Source organism: Echeneis naucrates, chromosome 10 (genome assembly GCF_900963305.1).
Source record: "Echeneis naucrates chromosome 10, fEcheNa1.1, whole genome shotgun sequence".
Taxonomy (NCBI): domain Eukaryota; kingdom Metazoa; phylum Chordata; class Actinopteri; order Carangiformes; family Echeneidae; genus Echeneis; species Echeneis naucrates.
Window position 1 is genome coordinate 4,827,459 of NC_042520.1, and position 25,741 is coordinate 4,853,199.

Genomic DNA, 25,741 nt, shown 5'->3' on the forward strand with positions numbered 1-25,741 from the left:
CCCTTTTGGTAACAAAATGCTTATTTTAATGATTCCCTTGCTCCCATTTGCTGCAGTACAAAACGCAATAGATACCCGATTCTGCCGATGACCACTGAGGTCCACTGGGGAAACAGGAAACTTGTTTTCCAAATTACTCTCTTTTTTTTAGAAAACCACACTGAAATAATTTTCCATGTTGGAACTAACCTTCAAAATTGGGTTTTAGAGACTCTCGGGGGATGTGCTACCCTACATGTTTTATCAGAAATTCTTCTGCGGACAGGCAGAATGAAACAACTGGAGAGATCCTGAAAATGTACAGAAGATGGCAGCTTGGTTTATAGTAATTAATATTTATGGATAATTATACATTCAACTCATTCAACTCTGAGAAAAACATCTAAGGCTTTAAAATGTGTAAAACAAAGTAGAAGAATTATCATTCCAAGGCAACATACCGTTCACAGACCCAGAAATGATTCCAGGACAGAGATGGGGCTCTGCTGCAGGAAGCTGATGGAGCTCACACCTGAACTCAATCCTGAACTCCTCCCACTTCCTGCCCCTCCTCCAGAAAACCTCATAACCTGCTCCAAAGTGTTTGCTCTGCTCATGTTTCACTAATTCCAGCAGGCTGGAAACTCTCCCAGCATGCTTCGAGCAGGAAGCAGGGAGGTAAAGGCAGTTTAGTAAATATGAGACAGTTTCCACTCAGGTCAGTGGAAGCATTATTCTAAATGAAGTAGTGAAAAATTGTCAATAACTGAAAACAGGTTGAATGAGAGCTGGCAGCTATCAACTGGACAACAGGCTGCAAAATCTGAATTCAATAACAGCAAACAGTGCGTGTCTGTGTTAGTCATTAATGCATTTGCATGCTGCTGTGTTCAGTTTAATTGTAAAGTGTAGGAGATCTGACATTTTGATCTATAGTATAATTACACAAACGTCTGCTGGTATACTGAACAACCCCAGCAATTCTTTACGTATAGGACATTTTTATTCCTTCAAGCAGACCATTAATGCCAACTGCACCGTGCCGTTGAACAGCTGGTAACAAGAGCACCTGCAAACAAGATGCATATCATGTCTGGATGAGGACGAGGAGCACGAAGTGTTATTTCCCTTAATGCAGAACTATATCCAATATAAAAATCTAATAAATAAAATAACAAACGATATTCCTTTATTTTGATGAGGTTTGGACCCGTCCCTCGGTCATGCCAGTTGCAACAGCAGCTGCTGACATGACAGTGACTCAGGAGCTGTTTTAACATACAGTGAATCCTTAACAAGGTCTTTGGACAGACTGAAGTTGCAAAGACAAGCATATACTGCCATTTGACGAGTTCTGGGGAGTTAAACCTGAAGGGATCTGTCCCAAGGTCAGAGAGAGTGCTGAGACTGGACACTTTGGCTGTGCTGGCTTACATCAGGAGCATTCGATCTGTACCAATATTACACCGAGCTCTTTTTATGTTTGACCTCTAAAACACTGATTCAGCGTTGGATCAGACGAGATGTTCAAAGCTAAAGATTTAAAACCAATTTCCTCCAACATCATTGTGTAAGTAGAACGTTTTTCACAAAGCGATGCTATTGAAGGAACATAATCAGTTATACTGTAGCTGCAACAGTGAAAAATTACACAGATTCATGGATTTTTTTTTTCTGTATTTTCTGGCTCACCATTTTTGTCACATTTACTTAAAAAGTCATATAACCATAACATGCATATAATAATATAATCACGTCACTAAAAAGCAAAATATCGACCTCTTGGTGGCACTAGACGAATGAGAAATCAATGTTCTCATCATTCTTTTGAGCTGCATAGTTTTTAGTTTGAAGAGGAACTCCACATCAGATAGAAAGTGATTGGGGTTGCGTGAGGTTGCCAGTTGTTAACGATGATGTGTGCGATTGGGCTTCCAGCTTCTATTTAATTTTCCTCGTCCTCATGATGCGTCCTCCTCAGCTTCCTGCTGCGTCATGGCTCTCATGTATCCCAATAAGTTGACGCAGAATCATTCAAATCATCAGCTTCTTGGAAGATTGATCAGAATTGAGGACACAGCACTTTAATTTGAAATGTGCATGCTGTCTCTTGTTGCTCTTGTTGGTCTCCTGTTCCATTTCCCGTCACAGTCCTCCCTCCTCTTTTTTCCTGGCTGTCAGGATTTTCAGATCTGAAAACATTTCACCTTCACATCCTCATCATCTTGCCTCTTCTCTCTGGTTTAGACCAAATTAACTGTGACGATGGGACCATTGCTATTTTACAGATTGGTTTAGAGCAGCTGGATCTGAGCTCCTTGCCACTTTGAGCTCTGATGGGGAAATGACATCCTCCACACTTTCAACACTCCACGCTCTGCATTTAAAGTACTGCCAAAAGACACCAAACAGCCACCGTGCCTGTGTGGGAGTGGAAAAGTGTAGCTGACCTTAAATCAACTGTGGCATCTGGATAATAACCTATTATGTCTAAAGTTTCAGATAAAACCTTGAAAATTGCCTCATTATACTGTACAAAAATGACAGCGAGCAAACAAACACACGGAGAAACCAGAAAGCACAAATACACAAACAATGCACAAAGACGCAGACTGTGAGTGTGGGGTTGTCACTGAGATGTGGTTCACATAAACTACTGTGGTATAAATACCTGGACTCCAGTCAGCTTCTTTTAAACAAATTGGACAGTAGAAGAAAAGCATTTGGCTACAGTGAGAGAACCTCGTGGTATTTCTGGACGAGGGTAAGGTTGTAAAAAAAAAAAAAAAAGACAACAATGATGTGTGAAAGTCTTGTTCACAGTAAACAAGCTTCCAATAAGTGCTGCGGCCTCTCCTCCCCCCTCTGCTCCTCCGCTAATCATCGCCTGACTGTCATGGTGGTTTTCCTGGTTGCCTGTGTGGCTGCCTGGTGAGAGGTCAGCTTGTATTAGAAAGCACCCTGTGTGATATAGGTTACTGCTCTGTGCTACTCACAGGGTGCTGGAGTGTGGGGGTGGGGCACACACACACGTACAAACATACACTCACAACCACACACAACTTGATAGGAACTGTGCTTGATGCGGTAATGCATTGATGTACTTTTTTTTTGTCCTCTTGCGTCGTTAGCTGAATTTACCTTCATTGCTTCATGCCTGGACATAATTCATGAAATGCCGCTTCGGCACTGGTAATGTCTGACATTCGTGGTTTTTATAAACTGACAACCTTTCAGTGGATATGCTGTCATTGTATTACAACATGAGGCGGCAATCAACCGCCTTTCTCATCGCCATCCCCATATGCTACACACAACCTGCCACCTCAGCTGTTTCCCCCAGGAGTGTATTTTATCTCCTTTTTACACCAAACAAATATAGATTTGGCCATTGGAGGGCACTCCAATGCAGAATCTCTTTCATTTGAGATTCATGCAGCTGAAACAAGTCTTCTTATCAATTATTATTAATCACCTTTCAATGCATTGTCCATAAATGAAAGACGGGTCAAGATTGCCTCATCTTTCATTTAACAGGATTTCCCATCATGCATTGGAGTCTCATCTCATCTTGTGTCTCTGGCTGGTTTTTGCATTGGCAGGAAAAAAAATCTTACCCATGTCTGTAACCATGGCAGCCGCAGTGAGAAATCAAAAGCCTTGTTTTGTGACTTTGTGCAAACCGCCCACCGAAAAGAAAAACAGAAAAAAGGAAAAAAGAAAAATCCAGCAACGACGTTTTTCTCTTTTCCGGAACAAACCCTGAGCCAGTTCTTGTCTCGAACGTCGTTAATATGGCCCTGTTGTCATGACAACAGGTCAGCATCTATCTTACTTCATTAAGCCAGAGACACGTTTTATGTGAGAAGCGTTGCCATGATGGTCAGGGGTCATTTTCCAAACAGGTTTGTATGAATAATAAATGGACAGTTTGCCACTTTTAAAAGAGGTCAAGCCCGAGCTGGAGAAACAGCTGTGTTGTTGTGTGACGTGCGGGACAGGTGTCGGCAGAGCAGAGAGCACAATGCTGGAGGTGCAAACCTTTGCCCCCCCCCACCGTCACGAGAGAGGGTAGAAACACAGATACTAATAGAAGCTGGAGGCAAAATATGAGTGTATTCACTTTTAATTACATCAAATGGTGAAAAGTCATTTGATCGTTTTTTTTTTTTTTTCCTTGCTTGTAAACTTCACAGACACACGGTCACTGGTGAGCCATTTACACGTGTTAGAGATGGGAGATGTCAAACATGAACATTTGGAGTGGCAGTGTCACATGACCATCTGGACAGGAGCCGTTTTTCACATATCCACTTATCTTCTCAAGAGCATAGCATAAGAAAAAAAAAATATAAATCAATAAATACTTTATATATTTTTTTACATTTATATATGTTTTTTTTTTTTTTTTCATATACATGCATTTTTTTTAACCATGCAAGGTAATTACACTTTGCATAAGCTTAAATAAAATGCTGGAAGTTTGAAGGTAGCACTCCCACTTTGCAAGGGGAAAAAATCAAAAAGCTATTTACAGATGCTCTTTTATAGATCTCTGCATCTTCATTCCTTACGCAATCTACCTTTGTGGATTTGCTTACACACCATTCATCACACCAGCTATATCTGCAATCCTCTAATAGCCTTTCAAGTGCCATTATCAATAAATTAAATATTTTGATATAAGATGCTACTTATCCATTCTAGGTGTAGAAAGATTAATTTATCATGATTGTTTCATACACAAATGATGAAATTATTTTTTATGTGAAGATAAATGCAACTATAATAATAAACATACATAGAAGTTTCAGTGTCTTCTCATTTCATTACTGTCAGATTCATCTTTCTCAGTGTTTACTTTGGAATCAAACCCTTTGAATGTAATCTGATCAGTTAAGAATTCATGGGAGTGAAATGGAGGGTGGATTAATAATACAAGAATATCTTAAGGTAATCACAAGTATATAGACCAGTAAATCACATTAAAGAAGAGGAAGGAGAAGGGGAAGAGGGCTCTGGAGTACAGGTCGATTCTTTTGGCAGCAGAGGGGATGACGGGTTTCGGAGGCGGAGGTTTCTTGTTGTTCTTGGCCTGGGATTTGCCGAGACCGGCGCCGGTATCAATTGGCTTCCCATAGCAGTCAAAGTTTGACAGCTCAAAGTCCCGCGGGAGTGATCCCACGATGCTAAAATCATTGGTCCGCAGGTCTGATTTGGAAGTGCACACCTTCTTGCAGCGCGTCTCCGCCACCTGGACGGAAGAAAGCAACACGAGGGAGAGTGGAAGTGAATGCGAAATTCTGTATCAGTTCATTTCAAAAACTTGTTTATCTGAGAGAAACTTATGAGCAAAGACGGCATTTGTATGAACTGTCTGAGTGCTGCTGGCAGTCCCTGAGGCAGTGTAACTAATGTAAACCTAACTGAGTGCTGGGCTGACGCTACAGGCCATGGAGGCTTACACTCTCACAGAGGTACTCCCAAAATCCTTCCATCCTCCTGATTAAACTTCTCATCCCTGCAGTGAGCTGATATGAAGCGGCCCATTATGTAAGGGGAGAATTGATGGCACACCAATACATACATCCCATATGTAACACAGGGGAAAAGTCACTCAATCCATTGATCCACCTAATACATTCAAAGTGAGGAGGAGACCTGAATGCTGCATCTTTAAATATTGACTGATGAAATATTTCCACATCTGCTGACTTGGCTCTCGCTGTGTCCTCAAACCAGTACATTTTTTTTGTAAATTGTAAGATGGCGTCAGAAAGCATTAATTGAGACACCGTCCCTGCACATTTGGTTGTGTAAAAAAACAAACAAAAAAGTTCCCACTTTGTTCATAGTGGTTAGTGCTGTTGCCCCACAATAAGGTTGCTGGTTCAGTTCCCGGCCTGGGGCCTTTCTGTGTGAAGTTTCCATGTTCTCCCCATGTTTGCTTGGTTTCCTCCCACTGTCCAAAATGTTTGGGTTAACTGGTGACTGTGAATTGTCTGAGTGTGAGTGTGAGTGGTTGTTGGTCTCTCTCTCTCTGTGTGTTGGCCCTGTGATGGATGACCCCGCCCTCACCCTGTGTGAGCTGGGATTGGCTCCAGCAGCCACCGTGACCCGGAAACAGAAAAGTGGTAGAAGATGAATGAATCGCAGAAGAACCTCCCAAAAATGCTTTTTGAATGTAACAAAGTTAAATTACTAATTTGTTTTTAAAAAAAATATTGGGTGCTTTATTTCCATCCTTTGTAGAAGCAAAGGATGGAATACAGCCTCAAGGCTTCTTGGGTAAGCCGATACAACATGTTCACACCTGGATTTGATCAGTATGTCCTCTCAAGCACCGTCAGATTGTATGAGAAGCTTCTGTGAGCTTCACTTTCCGTAGATGTTCCACACCGTGTAAGTCTGGACCTGGACCTCAGGCCATTGTTGTGCTGAAATGTTAACCGTCACCCAGGTCTGAGGTCAGGTTTTCTTCAAGGGCTGCATCCATCCTCCCCTCTCCTCGACCCAGCCACTGGGAAGTCTCCCTATAATATGATGCTAGCACCACCTTGCCTCTCTCTCGGGACGGTATTAACCAGCTGGTGGGAAATGTCTGACACAGTGTATGGGGTTCAATTTTTGACCCATCTGACTAGAAATCTTTTTCCTCTTGCTCTCAGAGTCCATTAAATGCCATATGCCAAACTCCAACCAGGCTGTCAGATGCCTTTTACTCAGAGCGGCTTCCCTCCAGCTACTCCACCATAAAGGCTTGATTGATGGAGTGCTGCTGAGATTGTCATTGTTCCAGAAAATTTTCCCACCCCTCCAGACGGCTTGTGTTGCTCTGTTAGAGTGACCGAACAAAGCCCCACTTTCCAAGTCACTCTGCTTGTCTGGACAGCCAACTCCAGGAAGAGTCCTGGTGGTTCCAAACTTCTTCCATTTCACAGTTATTGAGGCCACTCTGCTGCCGAGAACATGTGAAGCATTGCAAATGGTTTCATACCCGAGCGCTGACCAAGGTCTTCGGGGATTTCTTGGGCTGCACAGCTCTGTGAATGGTGCAGTGTCATTATGGGACCCGACATACAGAGGTGTGTGCCTTTCCTAACTATGTCTAATCAGTTCAATTTGCCAAAGGTGCACAACTAATTACTCTTGACACATGCCAAGAATAATTTCAGCAAACAGCACCAGCGCTTCACAACTGATTGGCCGTTGGAAATGAGAGATTTAAGTTTTTGAATTTCATTATATTTGAGAAAAAAAAAAAAATCAAACAATAATGTTTCTCATCATTGTCGGTTGTTGAGTATGGCCTGACAGTCCATTTAAAATTAAAACTACACAGCGATGAGGCAAAAAGGTATCGACTGTGTGTGCACTCTGTGTACAAACTTCCCAAAGAGGTATATATTTAGATATACATCACTACAACAGATGGCAAAGATAGGCCCTGCTGACTGAGCTCTTTCCAACCCTAAGCCATCTGTCTGGCATGTTTACTATATATTTGACAAAACTATTGCATTTTTTAAGCTTTCTGTAAGTAATTAGTAATTTGAGAGTTTTTCAAATACTAAAATTTCCTGTAAAAATTAAAAGGACTTTGTAAACAATCCATGTGTTTTCTACCATTTGACATAAAAACGCATTGGGTGCATACGCAGCAGCAAAGATGTGTCTGGGACACCACATTTATGCTGCAGCTATGTTTCAGGACCTGAAACGGTCTATTAAAGGAGCTTTTTGATCCTGAAACTTAGACAGAACTCACAATGATAAATCACAATTACAGTTATTTTAAGAGAAAATAATCTTTGCAGCCAAAATTAGATTCATTTTGTGTTCTCAAACATTGCCTAATATGGTTGCTCTCCCATCTGGGGTTTTGTAACCCCAATACTCCCTCTACATGCCAGCTCAGCAAACCACCCCGGCACTTATAAAAAATAAAAAATATTACAATTGGATGTTGTTTGACATCATCTGAAAAATCCCTTTCATCAACTTCCCTGAAGGCCTGCAGGGGTGAACAGGATCTAATCAGACGATGTATGCTTACTCACAAAGTCATTAAGCTCATTAAAGCTTCATTATTTTGATTCGGGTTTGACAATAGAACCTATTAAAATCTCAATGGAATAATGTAATCCTCCAAAAGAAAACTAAGACACAGAAGTAAATTAAATTCAATTAGCCGTACAATTGGAAGACCAACACAGCATACTGCGTACCTGATGTGCATACCTCCAGTGTCCAACGCGAGTCCTGACTGAGCTGTGTCTTACAAACTTTTTTTTTTTCTTACAAAATTTTTGATGATTGGATTTCCCTTGTTGCATTTAGATCAGCTCTTTTTGCCTCACGATTTCAAACCTGCCTGAGGGTGTGTACCAGATCTGGAATATAACTTTGCTCTGTTTGTTACATTACGGGGGAGGTTGCATATAATCGGATGCATAAACACATTACAAAATGATTCAAAGAAACAAAAAGCAACAGAATTGCAATGTTTTGGTGATTCATCATGACATCAATATCTATTTTATATTTATATCAACCCACACGTATTCATGAGACTGAGTCCCCTCTAAGAAAATGCAATGGAAATCTCTGACAAGATTTCCATTGCATACAGGCAGGAATATCAGGCAAGATTTCCTATCAGCAAGATGAATGAGGGTGAGAAGAAACTGTGTCCTGTAGGTAGGCATGTCGGGTCATTTATCCCGACTGCATGAAGGTAAATATCTGTATGTGAAGGGATAAAACGGCACAGTGTCATTGTTCCAACATGGCTCTGTTCCAAGAGCCATGTTGATGCACGACTCGAAGTCAACACAATTTCAATAAAGTGTGAGTGATGTGTTTTTCTGGATTATTTGTAATCAGGATAAATATATTTTGAGTCTTATGAGTCAGTATCTTGTTACAGTATTGTTTCTATCTTATAATAAGCTATAATCGCAGTTGGATGCTGTGCAGCTTCATACTTGCAGATGTGTCCCACCAGTTACTTTTGATAAAGTAGGGGAAAAATTTGTAATTTGCTTTTTTATAAATAGGAACAGCAACAAAAGGAAGTGGGGAAGAATCAGGGTATGAACTGGAAAAAAAAAAAAAAAAAAAAAGTTCATCATGGTGACGCTGATTTTAAAGTTTGTTGATGACCTGGTCTGGATTCTTTAATCAGGTATATTATCCATCAAAACAGTAAACTTTGTAGATTCCATTACATTCCTGCACATTTAAATTTGACTGTTTAATGATATAACTCTTGAAATATGTAAATGATGACACACACACACAGACACACAAAGTCAAATTCGATCCACTAACGTGCAAAGTGCTGACATGTAGTGGCGTCCCTCCGGTCCCATTGACTGTGTTGTTTCTGGCAGACGGGCTCTTCCCTGCAGCTTTCTCCTTCGATGCGATCTTGGCCTTCTCGGCCTCGATGCGCTTTGGGCTGTTGAGCATCACTTGAACCACGGCGTACTCCACCAACGAGGCGAAGCCAAACAGCAGGCAGGCGATGAGCCAAATGTCGATGGCCTTGACGTAGGACACCTTGGGAAGCTCTGAAGCCAAGGAAGTGCACTCAGAGGAAAGAGAGAGCACTGAGAGGATCCCTAGAAGAGAAGGAAGACAGGCGACCTTGTCAGTCAGCTAATTGAGTCGGATCTGCAAACATCAAACTAACTTTTCCACTGTGAATGATTTTTTTTTCCTTCCAGTCAATTGTGTGATCTCACTATTGATTTTAACACCAAGCACAACACGGAACTGGACACTTCTTACAAAAATGTAACATACATTGATGAACAATCAGTCTTTTGCTTGAATATAATTATTTGACAGAGGTTCATCTGTATTATCTGATCAAAGAAAGAATTGCTGAACGATGAATGACAAATCAGACCAAACATAAATGCTTTCTTAATTAACCCATTTTTGCTGCCCTGCTCCGCCAATAATATGGTGGAGTGTAATTATGATCAAAATACAGATATTTCTTGTCTGGGTTTTATGTTTGCCCTCTGTAGGGAAAAAGTTATGAGCCATTTAATGATGAGAGGAAATAAAATTATGCATTTCCTCTTTAATTCACAAATACTGAACAAATGAATCTCCCAATTGGGACAAACACTATAATGAAATCTTCACTTGGACAGAAGGTTTCCGAACAGATAACTGCAGAACAATTTGGATGTGTGACCATTCGATTTTAGGAGGTCATCTCCAAGAGCACAGGCAGCCTGTAATGATGAAGCAAATTTTAATTGTTTAATTATTACTTCTTTTTTTTTTTTTTTATCTCTGATAGGCAGCGGGATCACAGGTTAGAAACTCTCCGCCTACACAGCAGAAATAACACGAGTGACTCTGAAGACATCCTGTCTTCTTCTTACAGCATTGGGTTATAGTTGCAAGTCAAGGACTGGTCGGCACAAAGCTCAGGATATCCAAGCTAACTTTCCCTCACTGGATTTAAACAAATAAAATGACAGCATCATCATGCTGGAAGCTGACTTATTATCCAGAGAGAGAAAGGTTGCCTTACTAGTTTATAAAATATTCAGCTGTGTGTAGAAAGCAAATTGTGTCTTTGTATCAGACAAAAACAGATGAAGAATATATAGTTCTGAAATGCAATGTGAACTTTTTTTAATTGTAAAATTTGTTAATCTTCCCTGTGTGGAAAGAAAACACGAGTGGAAAACCAGAAAAACACATTCCCGGTCAAGTGCACAAATACAAGTATGTACAGACACACTTAACGCACACAGATGCTGAAACACACACAGAGCACAGTGCAATAAATGAGAGGAGTCCCACACTTGGGTGTTGACTGACCTGGACTGATCCCATTTAAAAAGAAGTCAAAGGAGGCTTCCAGGTGGAGTTGGAGTGATGATGGGATGAAAGTGGTGATAAATAACTGGTGGGCGGATGGAGAAAAGGAGGCAGCGGATGACTGGATTGGGGTAACAATGGATTATCCTAGCCTATGCAGCCGTGCGCACACAGAGCTGCCTGCGTGACACTGCACGTCTGTAACAATGACATTTCACACACAGGCGGGAATATATCGGTGGAGGAGGGAAAAGTGATTTTCTTCTGACAAACACAAGCAGAAATATCAATATTGTGTGTGATATTTCTTGTATGTGGAAAGTTATCTTTCCCATATATACAGCCTACGTATTTATGTCAAAAGATGTATAAAGAACAGACAGATATATTCACAGAAGAGCCAGTGGCCCTAAAATATTTGTCATTCCCATGTTGTTCTCAAAGCTTTTTTAAACACGATGAGAGGAACTGACAGGACCTGTCACTGTTGTTGACAAATGATTAGTAGTTTTATTTCTTTCATAAAAGCACATATTTAGCACCCTTCCAAAAAAGAAAAAGTGGTTACTCAATCAAAACTTATCAACCACAGCTGGAACAGTGTCAAGGGCAAAATTTTATGTTTTCTTTTTAAGCGAGGAACAAGCCAATCCCAGTTGGCCTTGGCTAGAAAGTCAGAAAATGTTGAATCAATAATGATGTCATGAGAAAAGTCTGCGTAATGAGGTGAATAGAGATACCACCCAAGCACGAAAGGAATAAAGTTAAAAGTGTGAACCTGGTTTTTAGAGTGTCTGTCCCTTTTCCTGTGTGCAGTTGAAGGTGAAACCCGTTAACAACCAACACTGTTAGCAAAAAGGAGCACATCTGTGTCTTGCCTGGGATTTACTCAGTACATACAAAAACACAAACATAATTTAAGTACTACCAGTACTGAATCATTCCTACGGGCCCCTTGGGGCTCAGACTAACAGTCTAGTAATGTAGCTGGACTGTCTTCAGGCCATAGACGTTTTGTGCTCCCTGGTTTGGAAAAAAACACAGCACTTCTCCTCCTGTGGCTCCGCACACCCCGTCATTAATTTGGTTAATGGGGATCAGGTGTGCCTTATTGTCCAGCGGCGTGTCTCCAGGTTCTCTCACTCTCTCTCTGAACAACACATGTGTGTACTCGTCCCACATCACCAGTTCAGCCTTGCACCTGCTGGTTCAAGGCTTTTAAACTGGAGCTGAAAAATCTTACCAAATGCTGTTAAATTCCAGTGCAAACTCTGAAGTGGCAGCCTGGAAAACTGAATCCATTGTCCTAATATATTAGATATGGCACAGCTGGTGGGACAAATTGAATTAGAGCAGATTAATGGCAGACATACAAACCAAACAAAAATTTGCTTAATGTTGAACCACGGTTCCTCCACTGACTGAAAACCAATAACTATTGGGACAGACCTGAAACAAGTTCAAGGACGTGAACGTGTCATGTGTATTTAGACCAACATCAGAGACATGCTGCTTGCATCTAAATTACCACTGCTGTTGGTCCCATCTGTCAATTATAGGTATAATCTGTGATTTATCACATACAGAGCACCACCCGACATGGTCCCATGCTTGACAGCTAAAGTCCTTTGCGGCGTCAAAGTGATTGATGATACCATGACGGAGACAGTTGAGGGCGTAATGTCAGCGATCCCAAAAAATAGAAAAATCCTTCAAAGATGTTTTTAATCAGATTGAATTCGGCCTTTTTCGCATGACCCGGTTGGACAGCACAGGGAACATTTACAGATCTTGTGTATTGGTAAATGTCAGAGACGGATGGCGAAACTGATCAATACACTGAAAATAATCCATACCCAAGGGGACCCTGGCAGCACTTGCATCAGGGTTGATCCAGAAGGAAAGCCAGGAAAGGACGACAATTAGCAGCGTAGGGGCGTAAACACCCATCATGTAGAAGCCGACCTGTCGCCTCAGGGTGAAGATAACCTCCACGCATGTGTAGTATCCTGAATCAGGAAGGACACAACGTTAAATATCAACAAAGTTTGCCTTGAAATTGAAAAAAAAAATAAAAATAAAATAATAATCATAGCAAGACATACGTAGCTAGGCTATCGGCATCAAACATAAAAATAATTTGTATTCCAGTTCAGACGCTTATCCGTTAGAGGACACAACCCGAGAGGGGTTGTCCCCGAAGGAACTGAAGCCCAGGCTGAAACTGCACCATCTCTCCAGTTAAGACAGTCCAGCCTCCGTTTTTAATTCATTGTGTTAGCCTTAGCATTGAATAGAGTAGTTTTTATAACTAAGTGGTTGTAAAACTCCTGATATATCAAACACAGAATCACACAGTCTGATGAATACTTTAAACGTGACTACTCATAATTACAGTCTGAATGATGTGACACAAACGCAGCACTGAGCCATTTTAATCGGTTCAAACTGATCAGCATGTTATAACCTCATTAAGTCTAGAAATGTGAACCTGAAATGAGAGTTTTCAGAAACTGAAGTGAAACGTGGCAGCTGAGAGAACTGGCTCTATACTAACGTGGTCTATTAAATCCCCATTAAGAGTGGAGAGGAAAGGGAACAACCAGGTCAAGTCCCGTATCTGATCTTCCTCCCTTTGCCCAAGCACAAAAATGGAAAGTGCTGCGTGCACCATTAATGACAAAGAGAGAAAAAGAGAGGAGAAGTAAGAATGTCAATGGACATGAGGGCTTAAAACATGATTTCAGCTAACTGTGTTAAAGCGGAGACAGATTCGAGCGCTCAGGGCAGCAGCCCAAAGACACCGCTTCTAACTGAGTGGGTGCCAATTGTGTAGGAAGTCGGATTATTTTACTGAACAGAAGAGCATGAATTTCTTTAACTAATCTATTTATGCACCAGTATGGTTTCCATTAGCCGGACTCGAACTAGCGTAGAAGCTGTGTTTTCTGCTCTTTGATGCTGGTCGGCAGGTCCAATGGGACGATAGAGTGGATGGGCTGAAGTAATATTTAACTAGCCCGGGGATTTCTGGGTTGAGCTTTATACGGCTCATAAGGGCTGCCTGTGTCGCAGAACAGGCTCGAACCAGTCGCACACAGGGGTGATCTTTGTGTCTGGCCAGGTTGTCATGGTAACCCCTTAACTGGCTGACTCGTTGCCAGCAGTGTGCCTCCAAAGTGCGAGTGCACTGAGGTCATACCAGCTCAGTTGGCTGATAGAGATTTTCTGTTTCATCACAAATGTCGTTTTGGACTTGCAACGGTCTGAATGTGTGTTTTGGCATTGTGCCATCATGTCTTTAGTGCCCCCCCCCCACCTCAATTTTATTAGAAGAATATTCAGTATTTTATTTTTTTATCTGTGCCAGCATGCTGGGAAAATGGCCAGCGTGATATGCTGTTCATTAGTCTGCATATGCTACAATCCATCCTTGCTAGCTCCACCCATCATCCTGGAAAACACCCCAGTATCTACAGAAAAATTTGGATTTGTCAGAGACATTTTCCATGCCGTCTGTCTGAAAGGCAGAGAGTAAGACGTGTTGTAAAAGTCCCAAAAGGGGAGGTGCGTACGTCTGACTTCAACTTGAATTGTCAGTCTTAAAAAAGGTACCATGTGGAGGTTTTGACCTTTTGAACAGTGCGTTCAGAAGCTCCCTGCTGCTTTTCCTGCTTTGACCAGTGAAGATGTCTTCCAGAATCAAGTCTTCATCCTGACACCATTACCATGTACTGTTACTAATGTTCAAATCACAAAAAAAAAAAAACAAAAACAAAACAATCATCCTCTGCAAAGCTAACACCACTCATACAATACCCACCACTTCTCAACTGAAGCAAAGTAAATCCCAGACCAAAGAATATAACCTTAATTATCATGAGTGGATGTGCCAGACAGATGAAATTACTTTCTGGGGCCCAAGTATAACAAGGACACGGCAGCTTTGAGGCTAACCAGAACCTCCTTTCAATTTAAGAGAGAATAATTAATGAATGGTTGAAAGAAGAGCCCCAAGATGAACAGCACTGAATCAAAAGCGTGTTTCGCTTGAAGGCATTGTGATCATAAGAATTTAGATTTAAAATATTTCCAATGTGAATTTCATTTTCTATTGATTGAGTAATGGGAATGGAAAACCTGCCCAGGCCGAAAAGAATATCTTGATACGTTTCTATTTCCATGTCCGTAACTTGCCATATAAAAATGTATGAGAAACAAGGAGAGTACCTGTCCCTGCATAGTATTTGGTGCAGTTTCCATAGTCAATATCCTCTTGTCTAATGTCAAACTGTGGCAGAGCGATGGCGTCCATTTGCACCGGGTCCCCTGTCTGCCACATGAACTGCAGGTCGTCCGTAGTGTAGCCAACTTGATGAGAAAGATTCAAAGTCACACAAAGAGCCAACACACACTGACATAAATACAGAGACATTCAGCTGAAGCCGCATTAATCCATACACAAATGTTTAGAAACACAATACACAATGTTCACAATGTGCATTTTTGCATTAAGCTCACTTCCAATAATATAATCACAGTGTAAAATCCGGTAGGATGTGTATGCAAACAAACATGGGCTGCTTTAAGTCTGAGCAGCTGAGTTTGGCATTAGAAAAAAATGGCTGGAGGATATTTTGGTTGTTTAAGTCTAAACTGCATCATAAACAATATGCAACGACCAAAGTCAAGCGCAATTAACTGTGAGACTTTCACAACAACCTTAAAATATGATGATTTATTCCATGTCTCTACGTGTTCACCATTGAAAATGGCTTCTTAAAATGAGCAAATAGCTCTTGTTTACTCCTAAAACATCTATTTTCGAGAACCAACAAATTTATTTCCCGTGCATAAATATTGTATCTCCCAAATACCAGCAGATGTGTAAAGTGATGAGCTGCTTTAAGGTGATCATTAGTGGGAAACTCACAGCTTTCAAGTTGCATTTTACACCTCTGCGTGTCCATGGGGAACAGCGTCAGGTCGAGTGGACAGGAGAGCGTGATGGACAACCTGGAGGGGGATAAAATGACCTGTTTTAGTTCTGTTCTGCTTTAGTTACTCTTCTCATCTCCCTTATTATGTCCACTTCAACTCCCACATAAGCCTTGTTTGTCCAACACCAGCATTATGTGGAGGTATCAGCGTTTAAAGGTTTTCCCTCGTGCCTTTATTTGTGAGTGGTGAGATGGTTGTGCACTGGCGGTCAGAATTACAAGCAAATTTCAATGATGCTCACTGGAGATGATTGAAAGCCACCATAACAGACTGCAGCTGTAGGCCCAGCTAGTTCACAGTGAACCCCTTTGGAAGATGAAATATTTCATCATAATACATGCTGACAGTCTCATTATCTTTAGAGGTTTCCCTTTTGCAGCCCACAGCCACAATCATTATTGACCCAGATTCAAAACAAATAAAACCATGGAATCCATGAAAACATGGGAAACATTATATCCTGGCTGACTGAAACAAAGAGCTAGGCCTATCATCTATGCTGAGAAGGAGAGCATTAAGAACACAAACGATCAATTATGATATTATCACTCGGGTTAGATAGTTTTGGTTCATACGGCCACTACTGTCAAGAAGGTTTGGGTTTCAATTCCAGATCTGGGACCTTTCTGTGTTGTAAAGAGCAACCATCTTATATTTGGACTAAATAAAATGAAAGACAGTGACAAAAATAAAATTCTAATCCATTACCTCATACTGATGAGGACGTCTCCGTTGCGAAAGATGAACAGAAGAATGTTCTCCTGGGTAACATCGTGAAAGTTGGCGCTCTTTTCGTTTGCAAAGAACAGGTCAGGTTTCCAGAGACATTTGAACATCTTGGGATCGACAGTGAGCGAGTCGGACTTGAAGTCCTGCGGCAGCTTCAGCCTGGGGTCGTTCCAGCGCTGCCGCAGGAAGATGTTGACTCTGTAATCCTGTTTGGTAAAAAAAAAAAAACACACACACACACACACAAACACGTTTAACGGTACTGGACACACGCTGGGTGGTGTCAAAGATTAATGGTAAATGAATGGAATAATGAAATAACGTTTGTCTTGCAGTAAATGAAGTCAAGTGAAAGTAACAACGCAGGCCAGGGTGAGACAGTTAGCATGGTGACCTCAGCAGAAAAAATGATGAGACAAGAAGTAAAAGTTAGCTTATCTTTCATTTCCAGTTTCAAAGCGTCCTGTTTTTTCAGGACGCAGCAGTTGTGCTCTATCCAGAAGAAAGGACGGGCACCTTTTTTTTTTTTTTTTTTTCCCCCACCTCAGTGAAATCACATCAACAGCCACTTTAACGCGCTGAGTGAAATTCCACAGCTGCAATGAAAACATTCATGACGTCTACCTTGAGGCAGTCGCCACGCAGGAAACTGCACAGTCCAGGGGTCAAATGTTATCAATACAGGCAGCACGTCATAAAGCAAATATCTCATTACTGAGCCAATTAGTAAAATTCCCACATTCTCTCTGGTAATAACATATCACTCCCGGACTCTGGGGGACTTTTTTGTGCCTGCTTTGATGCTGCGCCTCAAGCTGTTCTGGGACCAGGTGCTGGGAAGGACACTTAATGCTGAGAGTGAAGATGGATTGCACGTCAAATAAAGCCACCAAAATACCATCTGTGTGTGTGTTTGTGTGTATTGTGGGTGAGAAATTGACTTCCATCTAACACCTTCCATCCTTTCATAATCCCTACTTGTTTTCATTTGTCACTGCGCCATGCTCTGCACTCACTTTCAGCATTAAAAGTGGCTCGATTCATTTTCTGAAACAAAGAAATATGTTGATATTTGACAACTTCAAATGATTTCACCAGCTTTGAATAAGAGAAATAAAATGTAGTCCAACCGCTGGTGAACTTTTTGGTTGAGAACTTGTGGTAAGAAATTACACAAGCTGTGGTTGGAAGACCACCCATCCTCTCCCCACCATCACCAACCACCAGCACAGTCAGAGAGAGTGCATATACACAGAGGATGTCATGTTAAACTACCGCAATGGAAATAATGAAACTGGAATAAACATATGTTAGACATTTTTTCCTCTTTTGGCAAAAAAAAAAGAAGGAGCTTGAGTCAAATTCAGGTCAGTCAAACTTGTAGTCAAACAACAAAAACAAAATTTATCCCACAAAAGCCACAGATGCTTTAAACACTGGATAAGGTGTCCAAACATCGTGTGCGTTATTGTCTCCTGTTGACTTCTGGCTCACACGGATGGCATGAAAATAATGATTCAGATTGCTGTTTGAAATGGTGACACGCAGGAGAATTTCTTCATGATCTGACAGCTGCTTCTTCTGTCACAGGTGGGTTTGAGCCTGTGGCGGTCCTTTGACCTGCACTTCTGTGTTTGGCCACTGTGGCTTTTTTTGTTTTTGTTTTTGTTTTTTCATTTTTCTTTTAAATTCGGTGATCCTGAAGCCTCCTTAGCACGCCTCGCTCTTTCACTTTGTTTCTTGTCAGCGTCTCTGCTGCAACTTAGATAAAGCAACAAAATAAAACCAAAACTCCCTTCAGGGATCTCTGCTTCTTGACATTATTTTACAACTGCTCAGGCGAATCCATCCATCAAACTGAAGGTCTTTGCCAGCATTATTAAAACTGCACATGTCAGTCAGTGCTCAACTCAGTGAGCGGATCATGGCATTCATTCATTTTCTGTCATTCCTATATGATCTGGACTGTAAATATGTGTCAGCTATTTTTCTGGCAAAAGTTATCCCTCCTAAAAACTATCTCAGCAACGGCCCAGTCTGATCGGGAGAGACAGCCCACTGACCTGAATCTGGGTTTACAGTACATCTGTTAGTCATGAAGGTACATTGCATGTGTGATTTCTTTTGTTTCAGCACTATGGCAACTTTATCTTCTGAAACGTAAGCTCGTGCAAACCGAGCTGAACCGTCAGCATCTATATGCAGCCAAACAGCAATCCTAGTAACACGTACAGATTTTCCAATCCCCTGAGCCAAAAGGACACTTTCCACACTAAATCTCTTCCCAAGGACCAAACATTTGTGTTTGTAGATAGATATTTGTGCCATCTATGTACTGAAATCACTCTACCAAGCATTTTCATGTTTGGACCCAACATTTAGTGTTGTATACACACATAAGATCACTTTCCTGACAGAAAAGATAAGCTGAGTGAGTGATCTATGTGTTGTGGTACGCGTAGATGAATAATGTTTTCAACAAGAACCACACAAAATGTTTCCTTCCCCTGTGTCGTATGAATAGGAAGGAGCTATTTCAAGAACTCATAAGGTTTTATACACAGACGTCTCAGGAGGGTTTATAAATTCAGCAGTAACGCAGAATGTGCTTTATTTCACTGCCAGTGCACATTTGTTTGTGAGAGCAGTGGTCAAATTTGTTGATGTCTAATTTTTGGGAAGGACTGCCATAATTTCTGTACAACCTAATTTCAGACTCTGACGTCCAACTAGTCCTCCAGCGACAGCACAAGCAGCTCCTGCTGGCTTTCCTCCGCCTGCCAGAGATGCAAGCCAATTCCCACACCTTCGCCTTTCTGAAAACCAGACAAGGAAATATATCCTCCTCCTGGCTTGCTATCAAGCTGCCAGCTCTGCGTTCGATTCCAGAGAGATTTAACACAACCGTTCGCCGTAATCAACCAGGAGGCCTCATGAGGCAGTAAAAGAAATACACACACGCACAGACACACACACGGCCACAATTTATTTCATCTCACAACATCAAATTAGTCATCATCTCCTAGTGAATACAATCATAGAGTGAAAACAGATGCGATAACTACAATGGACGCGTGGAGTTTGTTTGGCCCAGAGAAGTGTAAATGATGAGACGTGTTTCCTGCGATCAGATACCCCGCAGAGTGATAAATTGAGGGGGAAAGGTGACCAGCTGTCTTTTCGTTCTCTATTTGGGTTTGTTTCTCACTTTCAGTCTCTTTACGTCTTTAGTTGGGCGTCCAGGGGGACAGACAGTCTGATTTTTCTTGTTCCATCTCCACGCTGTCTCTTTAAGATATTTCATTCTGTCTCCGTCTTCTCCTCTTCATCCATTTTCTGATTTCTCCTTTCTCTATCAGTGTTAATTTTTTTTCATTCCTGTCTCTTATTTTCATTTTTTTTCTCCAACCTTTTCACCTCTCTTTTACTTTCCTCTTCCTATCTTTCACTTTCTTCCTCATTCCTTCTCTTCTGCCTTGCCCTTTTCTCCCACCTACCACGCTTCTATATCTTACATTTTAGAGATTTTCCACTTTCAGCATGTAACACCTTAATTGGTCTCTAACTGCTCCTGGTGTGTGAAAGTCTCCACTGGAGGCTTTATGAGTGAACGCACTTAACTGATCTGCAGCCAAAGGGAAATATTTCCAGAGTCGATTTTAATGCGGTTCCAATCCCAGGATGTGGGATCTAAAGCTTTACTCAGAATGTGACTCCTCATGAAACACTGACAGAGACCCGTCATCAAGAGAGGCAAACCAGGCACATTCATGGGGCAAAATCAGGAAAGAGGGTTGGGGGAGGGGGGCAATGTCCCCTCACATTGGCACATTTAGCAGTGACAACTATAAAGCTCCTCTTAATTCCAATATACCCATGAAGAGAAACAGAAACAGTGAGCTGCTAGTCTTTGTGAAAATGGTAAAATAGATGGTGCTCCTGTCAGTGTCAGAGATGTTTCAATCAGCAATTGTGTGTTTTTAAAAACAAATTTCATCCATTTCATCCACAAGACTGTAGCTGCCGTGTTTTTGGTTTAACGGCACTGTAAACAGCTCTGTTTACAGCGTTTTTACTCTTGGAGATGGAAAAGTGGTAAAAATTAGCTGGTTCAGCCGGTCCAGGTTAACATCAATGCCAAATCAGAACCGGAACCAACTTCCACCAACGTCTATCTGACCTGGGTGTGGGTAATGTTGAAAACATGACAACAAGCTGTACTTAACATCTAGCTGCCTTCATCTGAAAACTTTAAGGAAATCTGTAGATTGAAGAATGTGTATGAGAAGGGGGTCTATTGGCTTCGTGGCCCTTCTACGCCTTTGCTGTTGTCATGGCCATCATTAGAGTCTGTCTGCTCTCTATCAGAATTTGACCGAGCCAAATATTGTAAAGAAAATCTGGATGGCTTGTAGATGATGAAGCAGAATATTGAAACTCTAAATGAATCTCACTATCTTGGTGCCTGTCTGGTTTGTGGTAGATGATGTGTTAAAAGCCTTTTTCTATTTTTTGAAGAAGATGATGATGATGATAAACATGATCAAATTCTTATGGTCATTCTGCATCTTTGCATGTTTCAGTCCACGTGCGGTCTGGGAACAGCCAGCTAACTCAGCTTTTGCCCACGCCACCGATCCAAACACCTTTGATCGACTTGTTCTGAACAATAAATGACCTTTGTTTGACCTCTAACTTTGCTTCTGAGTGAGCTGTACCGTTGGGTCCTAAATCTACACGGACAATAAATTTGTCTTCTGTCACGTGAACTCCTTCCTCCCTTAAACTGGATTCCGTCACTAACCCTGCACTGCATTAATTACAATGAACTTGTCATGTATTGAATATATTTACTGAAAGTGATTTTTATTCATTCTTACTGGTCCCTCCCAGCAGCTTTAAATTAAAACACACCAGTAAGCCAAGCTGATTACAAACTTTCAGGAATGTTCCCTTTATTGTTTTTTAAGCAATCAAGAGGCGACCCAGCACCGTCCTTGAGTTTAATCTCTTCATTAGCATTGAAACTGCAATTCTTTACCAGCAATTAGGACATCAGATAAATGAAGCATGAAAAGCAGAGTCTTCATGAAGATTCACCGCTAAATGGCCTGACACTGTCTAGAAAACACGCTTGCTCCTTCTTCCTAAAACTTGTGAGGTGAAGCACTTTTCATCTCTGATTTGCACACATATTGATTATCAGTGCTGCTGAGAGTGAGGTTGAGGTGCGTGCTTACCATGGTCGTTTCTTGGATGGAGCCGAAGCTGTTGATGAAAATGTTGACTCTGTCTTCCACAGGAATTCCTGGATTGAAGAAGGAGGAAGATAGAGGAGAGAAGTGAATGTGGCGTTGAGGACACTGTTATCACTTATAGCAACTGTCAGCATGTTTCATTAAACTACGTACGTTTTCACGTCTACACAAATACAAACTGTTTCTGGTGAACGGATTTAATCTGTTGCTGATCATGACTTGAGCAAGAGTTTATCAACTTTGCAAAGCAATAAAAAAAAAAAAAAAAACTCTCTAAAGAACATCCAGTTCTTCTGCCAAGCTAACGCTGCAACCATTTATATAGGCATCTCTCTCCACTCAGCCTTTCGCATAAGCTAATAAAATCCTTGAAGAATGCCGACCACTCACACCGCTTTGAATAAATGATTTCCTTTGACGTGTTTACCGGAGGCTCAGAGAGTTTCACTGGATACATTTAATCGAGCGAATCAAAACATGAATGCACATAATAGTGAGGTAGCACATAGTTGACACCTCCGACGCATTAGACGCAGCCTAAAAAACTAATTAATTTTCAAGAAACCCTCGTGGCGTTACCTTAAAATTTTCTATACGGTCCATAAAAGCTGCTCACCATTTTATAGGCCTGGGCAAAGTAATGCACCAGGCGCAGTTAAGGATGTAATTTGGAAGATTATGACATGGATGTTAATGGACGGGGAGTTTTCAGCCCACCCCGAAATCAAGAGCAGATGTTTGTCCAATCGACCAGTCGCAGCAGTCAGGGAGGGAGCTGATTGTACTCAGAACACATCAAACACCGAGTTCCAGATACTGCTCCTGCTGCCAAGTGCCAGAGGATGGAAACTATCTGAGGATCCACCTGAAGACCAACCCATCACTTAGACGGAGAGACTGCCAGTCACCTCTTTGTTATTTTTATGGTAGTTTCTATGAAGGCATGCTCCCTACAGTGTGATTTTTTTTTTTACAACACACTGAAGAGATGGCTACTTGGCAGGCATTAAAGAATGAGGGGAAAAAAAAATGTACTGTAGAATTTCACTGTTTATAATTAATCTCAAGTGGTTAAGGGAACATGAAACTATAGTTTATTCCTCCACCGGAAAGTCAAATATACTACACAAAACTCACATTGTTTGCTGCTTCTTTGAAAAATTTAGACTATTGAAAAGAAAAGATTTCATTCCCGTAACTGCCTCCTCTCTGTGCGTCAGTCAACACATATGAAAGTGTCCCTGAGGAGACACTGACTGAGATCAGCTTCAGCGTTACAGTAGTTTCTATATGTAATTATATGCAGGGAGGGAAATTAATTTTCATTAATGTCGCCAGCATCATTTACAGTATGCAGATATTTGCTCCAGCACCAGTTCCTGAGGATCAGTATGGAGGTACATTGTCACGGTAAACACATTTTTGTAATTACCATGACAGCGCTGCAGCAACAAAAATGTAAATTAAAAATAGACAGAGACAGATGAAGAGGGAAGGAGACTTGCCTTTGAAGTTGGGCCGTATTCTGGGATCATAGCTGATCAGTAACCTGTTCAAGATGTTACTGGTTGAATTCGCAGGGACTCGGGCCAGATCCTCAGATGACAGCTGTCTGCAAACAAGAAAAAAAAAAAGGCAGAGAGGGAACTGTAGGCACGATTACACGAGCAGGTCAAATTCCTGGCAGATGAACAGTACACCAACGTCTACTGTGTATACTCTTTGATTAAACTATAACCTGAGAAAGCTACCAGTTAGGAATTAAATTAGCTTTTAAGATTTAGACCACCCAGGCAACATTAGAGCAAAGAAATGCTTAGAAATGAGATGCGGTGCTGTTCTGAGATGTTTCCTGATCACGACTGAGGAGACTGACATGCACGCACCAAATGGCAGAACAGCTTCTTAACTTAACAACTGAGTTTTTTGTTTTTTTTCTCCATTATACTTTTGAGGCGTACAAAATAGATTATACCACTAGGGGCGACTCCGCTGGTTGTATTGAAGTCTATTGGAATATCATCCTACTTCTCTCATGATTTATTAGCTCACATTTTTTCCTAATGGGTTTATGGTCCCTAGTTTTAAGTCTTCTTCGAAACAATATCATCTTTTTTTTTTGTTCCTATTTAGAAGACAGTAGACAATAAAGGGGTGGCTACTTTGATTGACTAACTACTGCATGATCAACCCCTCAAAATTTACCAGTGGGTAACGTCACGGTGGTCATTTAGTAGCTTCAAGTATTTCAATATGAAATCACAGGGATTGAGAGCCTGATATGACATCTTCAAAAATGGGGCTTCATTCTTTGCTAGAGTCATTTTTAGCTTTTAGCAGAGCAATGTATCTGCCATGGCGGAGTGTAAATCTCTCTTCAAGGCCAACAGTGTGCTCCTCCGTATTGCATCTTCCTATTGAGACCTTTGAACAATCCTGCAAAATAGCACAAAAAACAGCTGTATACTGAAATTTACCATAAAATACAGTGGTGGTTTCAAAGACATTCAGCGCAACATCATTTGTTTTCTGAAGTTGACTGATGGGAAATAAAAAACAATGGGACATAGAGAGGGAAAGCGGGGGGGGGGGGGGAGTCTGGCAAGAAAGGAAAGAAAGGAGAAACAGAAAGCCTCCTTGTGGGTGGCAATGAAATCTCCTGCCAAAGAATTTCCCCTCCTCAAAGCACTTTATATATCATTATGTAAACCTTATCATCCACTGAGGATGAGCTAAAGTGCTCCGCAGGAATGCTGCACAGTGTGCGTATGTTCTGTGGTGCTCCTGATCAAAGTGAAAAACAATTCCAGCCCACTAGACCTCTTTTTCCCCCCTCTCGTCCTTTCTCTTTTAACAGACCTCTCCGACAACCTCGAGCACAGCAGTTAAACTGGAACCAAGTGGTTCCTTGATCCGCAAAAGGCATCCTCAGTGCCGAACATGAAATATGTCATACAACTTAAGCTTGCCAATGCTGCGACTACGACAAACTGATTTTAAACTGTCTAAGCAGAACAAAAGTGGACACTCCAGAGGTCCATTAGGAGATTCTGATGTTCATTCCTTTGGGAGATATTGACCTCTTTATTTTATCACCCAGATAACAGTTTTATATTTATTTTACTCTTCGTCACCAGGCCTATGGTGCCCGTCAGCTGCAGCCAGTTACTAAAGATGAGATGCAGATATTCTTTTGAAGGGTTTTGGCACAGATTCCATCTATTGATCGTACCGGACTGTACCGTAGCATATGGCAACCTGAGTTCCTCTGCAGTAAAACGTCGAATGAGATCTCCTCAAGCGTTAAAAGGGGGCTGACAACTGGGAAGTAATATTCATCATGTGAGGGTCAGATATGGAGTGCCATTCAGCCAATGACTCTGGTAGTGGCACCATCTGGTCGCCAGTACATGGTACCAAAGCGCAGAACCAATAGGCTCACTAATTTATTTGTGCCTGCAACTACTGGCCTTATTTATAGCTTGTTATGATCTTTCCCTTCTGAAATATTACGGCATTGATCTGTTGTATATGTGGTTGCACTTGTACTGTTTTTGTATGTATGCACTGTATGTGTTTCTCTGCTGGCTGGACAAAAAAATGCCCCTCGCAGGGATAATAAAGTTTACTATCCATCTATCAGTGAGAACAGTTGTACAATGTTTTGTGCAGCTCTGAAGGAGCAGAGAGCCAATCTGAAACTGGAGGTTCTTAATATTTGAAATAACTGCAACATGGCGTGTTTTTTGTTTTTTTTTTTGTAATGAATGCTTGGCATGCTCGGACTTGTTCCATACTTACGATGGACAGTAGACTTGCTTGCCTTTCTTCTTTCCTTTCTTTGTTCCTTTTTCCTTGGCGTGCCCTCCCTCCAGACAAAGAGAGAGAACCAGGAGAAAGACGACAAGTTTCTTAACGCCCAT

At 41.3% G+C, this 25,741-nt stretch overlaps 1 protein-coding gene across 1 annotated transcript; it reads right to left on the minus strand.

The window, feature by feature from the left end:
* Positions 1-4,936: 4,936 nt before the first annotated feature.
* glrbb (glycine receptor, beta b) lies at positions 4,937-25,741 on the minus strand. Its single transcript, XM_029512641.1, has 9 exons — positions 25,620-25,741; positions 23,324-23,430; positions 21,801-21,868; positions 16,540-16,766; positions 15,764-15,846; positions 15,061-15,201; positions 12,687-12,839; positions 9,313-9,605; positions 4,937-5,233 (listed from the first exon to the last, which is right to left on the minus strand). Exons 1-9 carry the CDS (start codon positions 25,739-25,741, stop codon positions 4,937-4,939), a joined length of 1,491 nt encoding a protein of 496 aa, XP_029368501.1.

What these genes read in the sequence shown, in the direction of transcription:
- glrbb (XM_029512641.1), bottom strand. Translation starts at nt 25,741, where the DNA reads ATGGGCGTTAAGAAACTTGTCGTCTTTCTCCTGGTTCTCTCTCTTTGT. An exon ending in AATACGGCCCAACTTCAAAG is followed by an intron (nt 21,869 to 23,323) that starts GCAAGTCTCCTT and finishes TCTTCAATCCAG; the next exon opens with GAATTCCTGTGGAAGACAGA. An exon ending in CCATCCAAGAAACGACCATG is followed by an intron (nt 16,767 to 21,800) that starts GTAAGCACGCAC and finishes TTTACCAAACAG; the next exon opens with GATTACAGAGTCAACATCTT.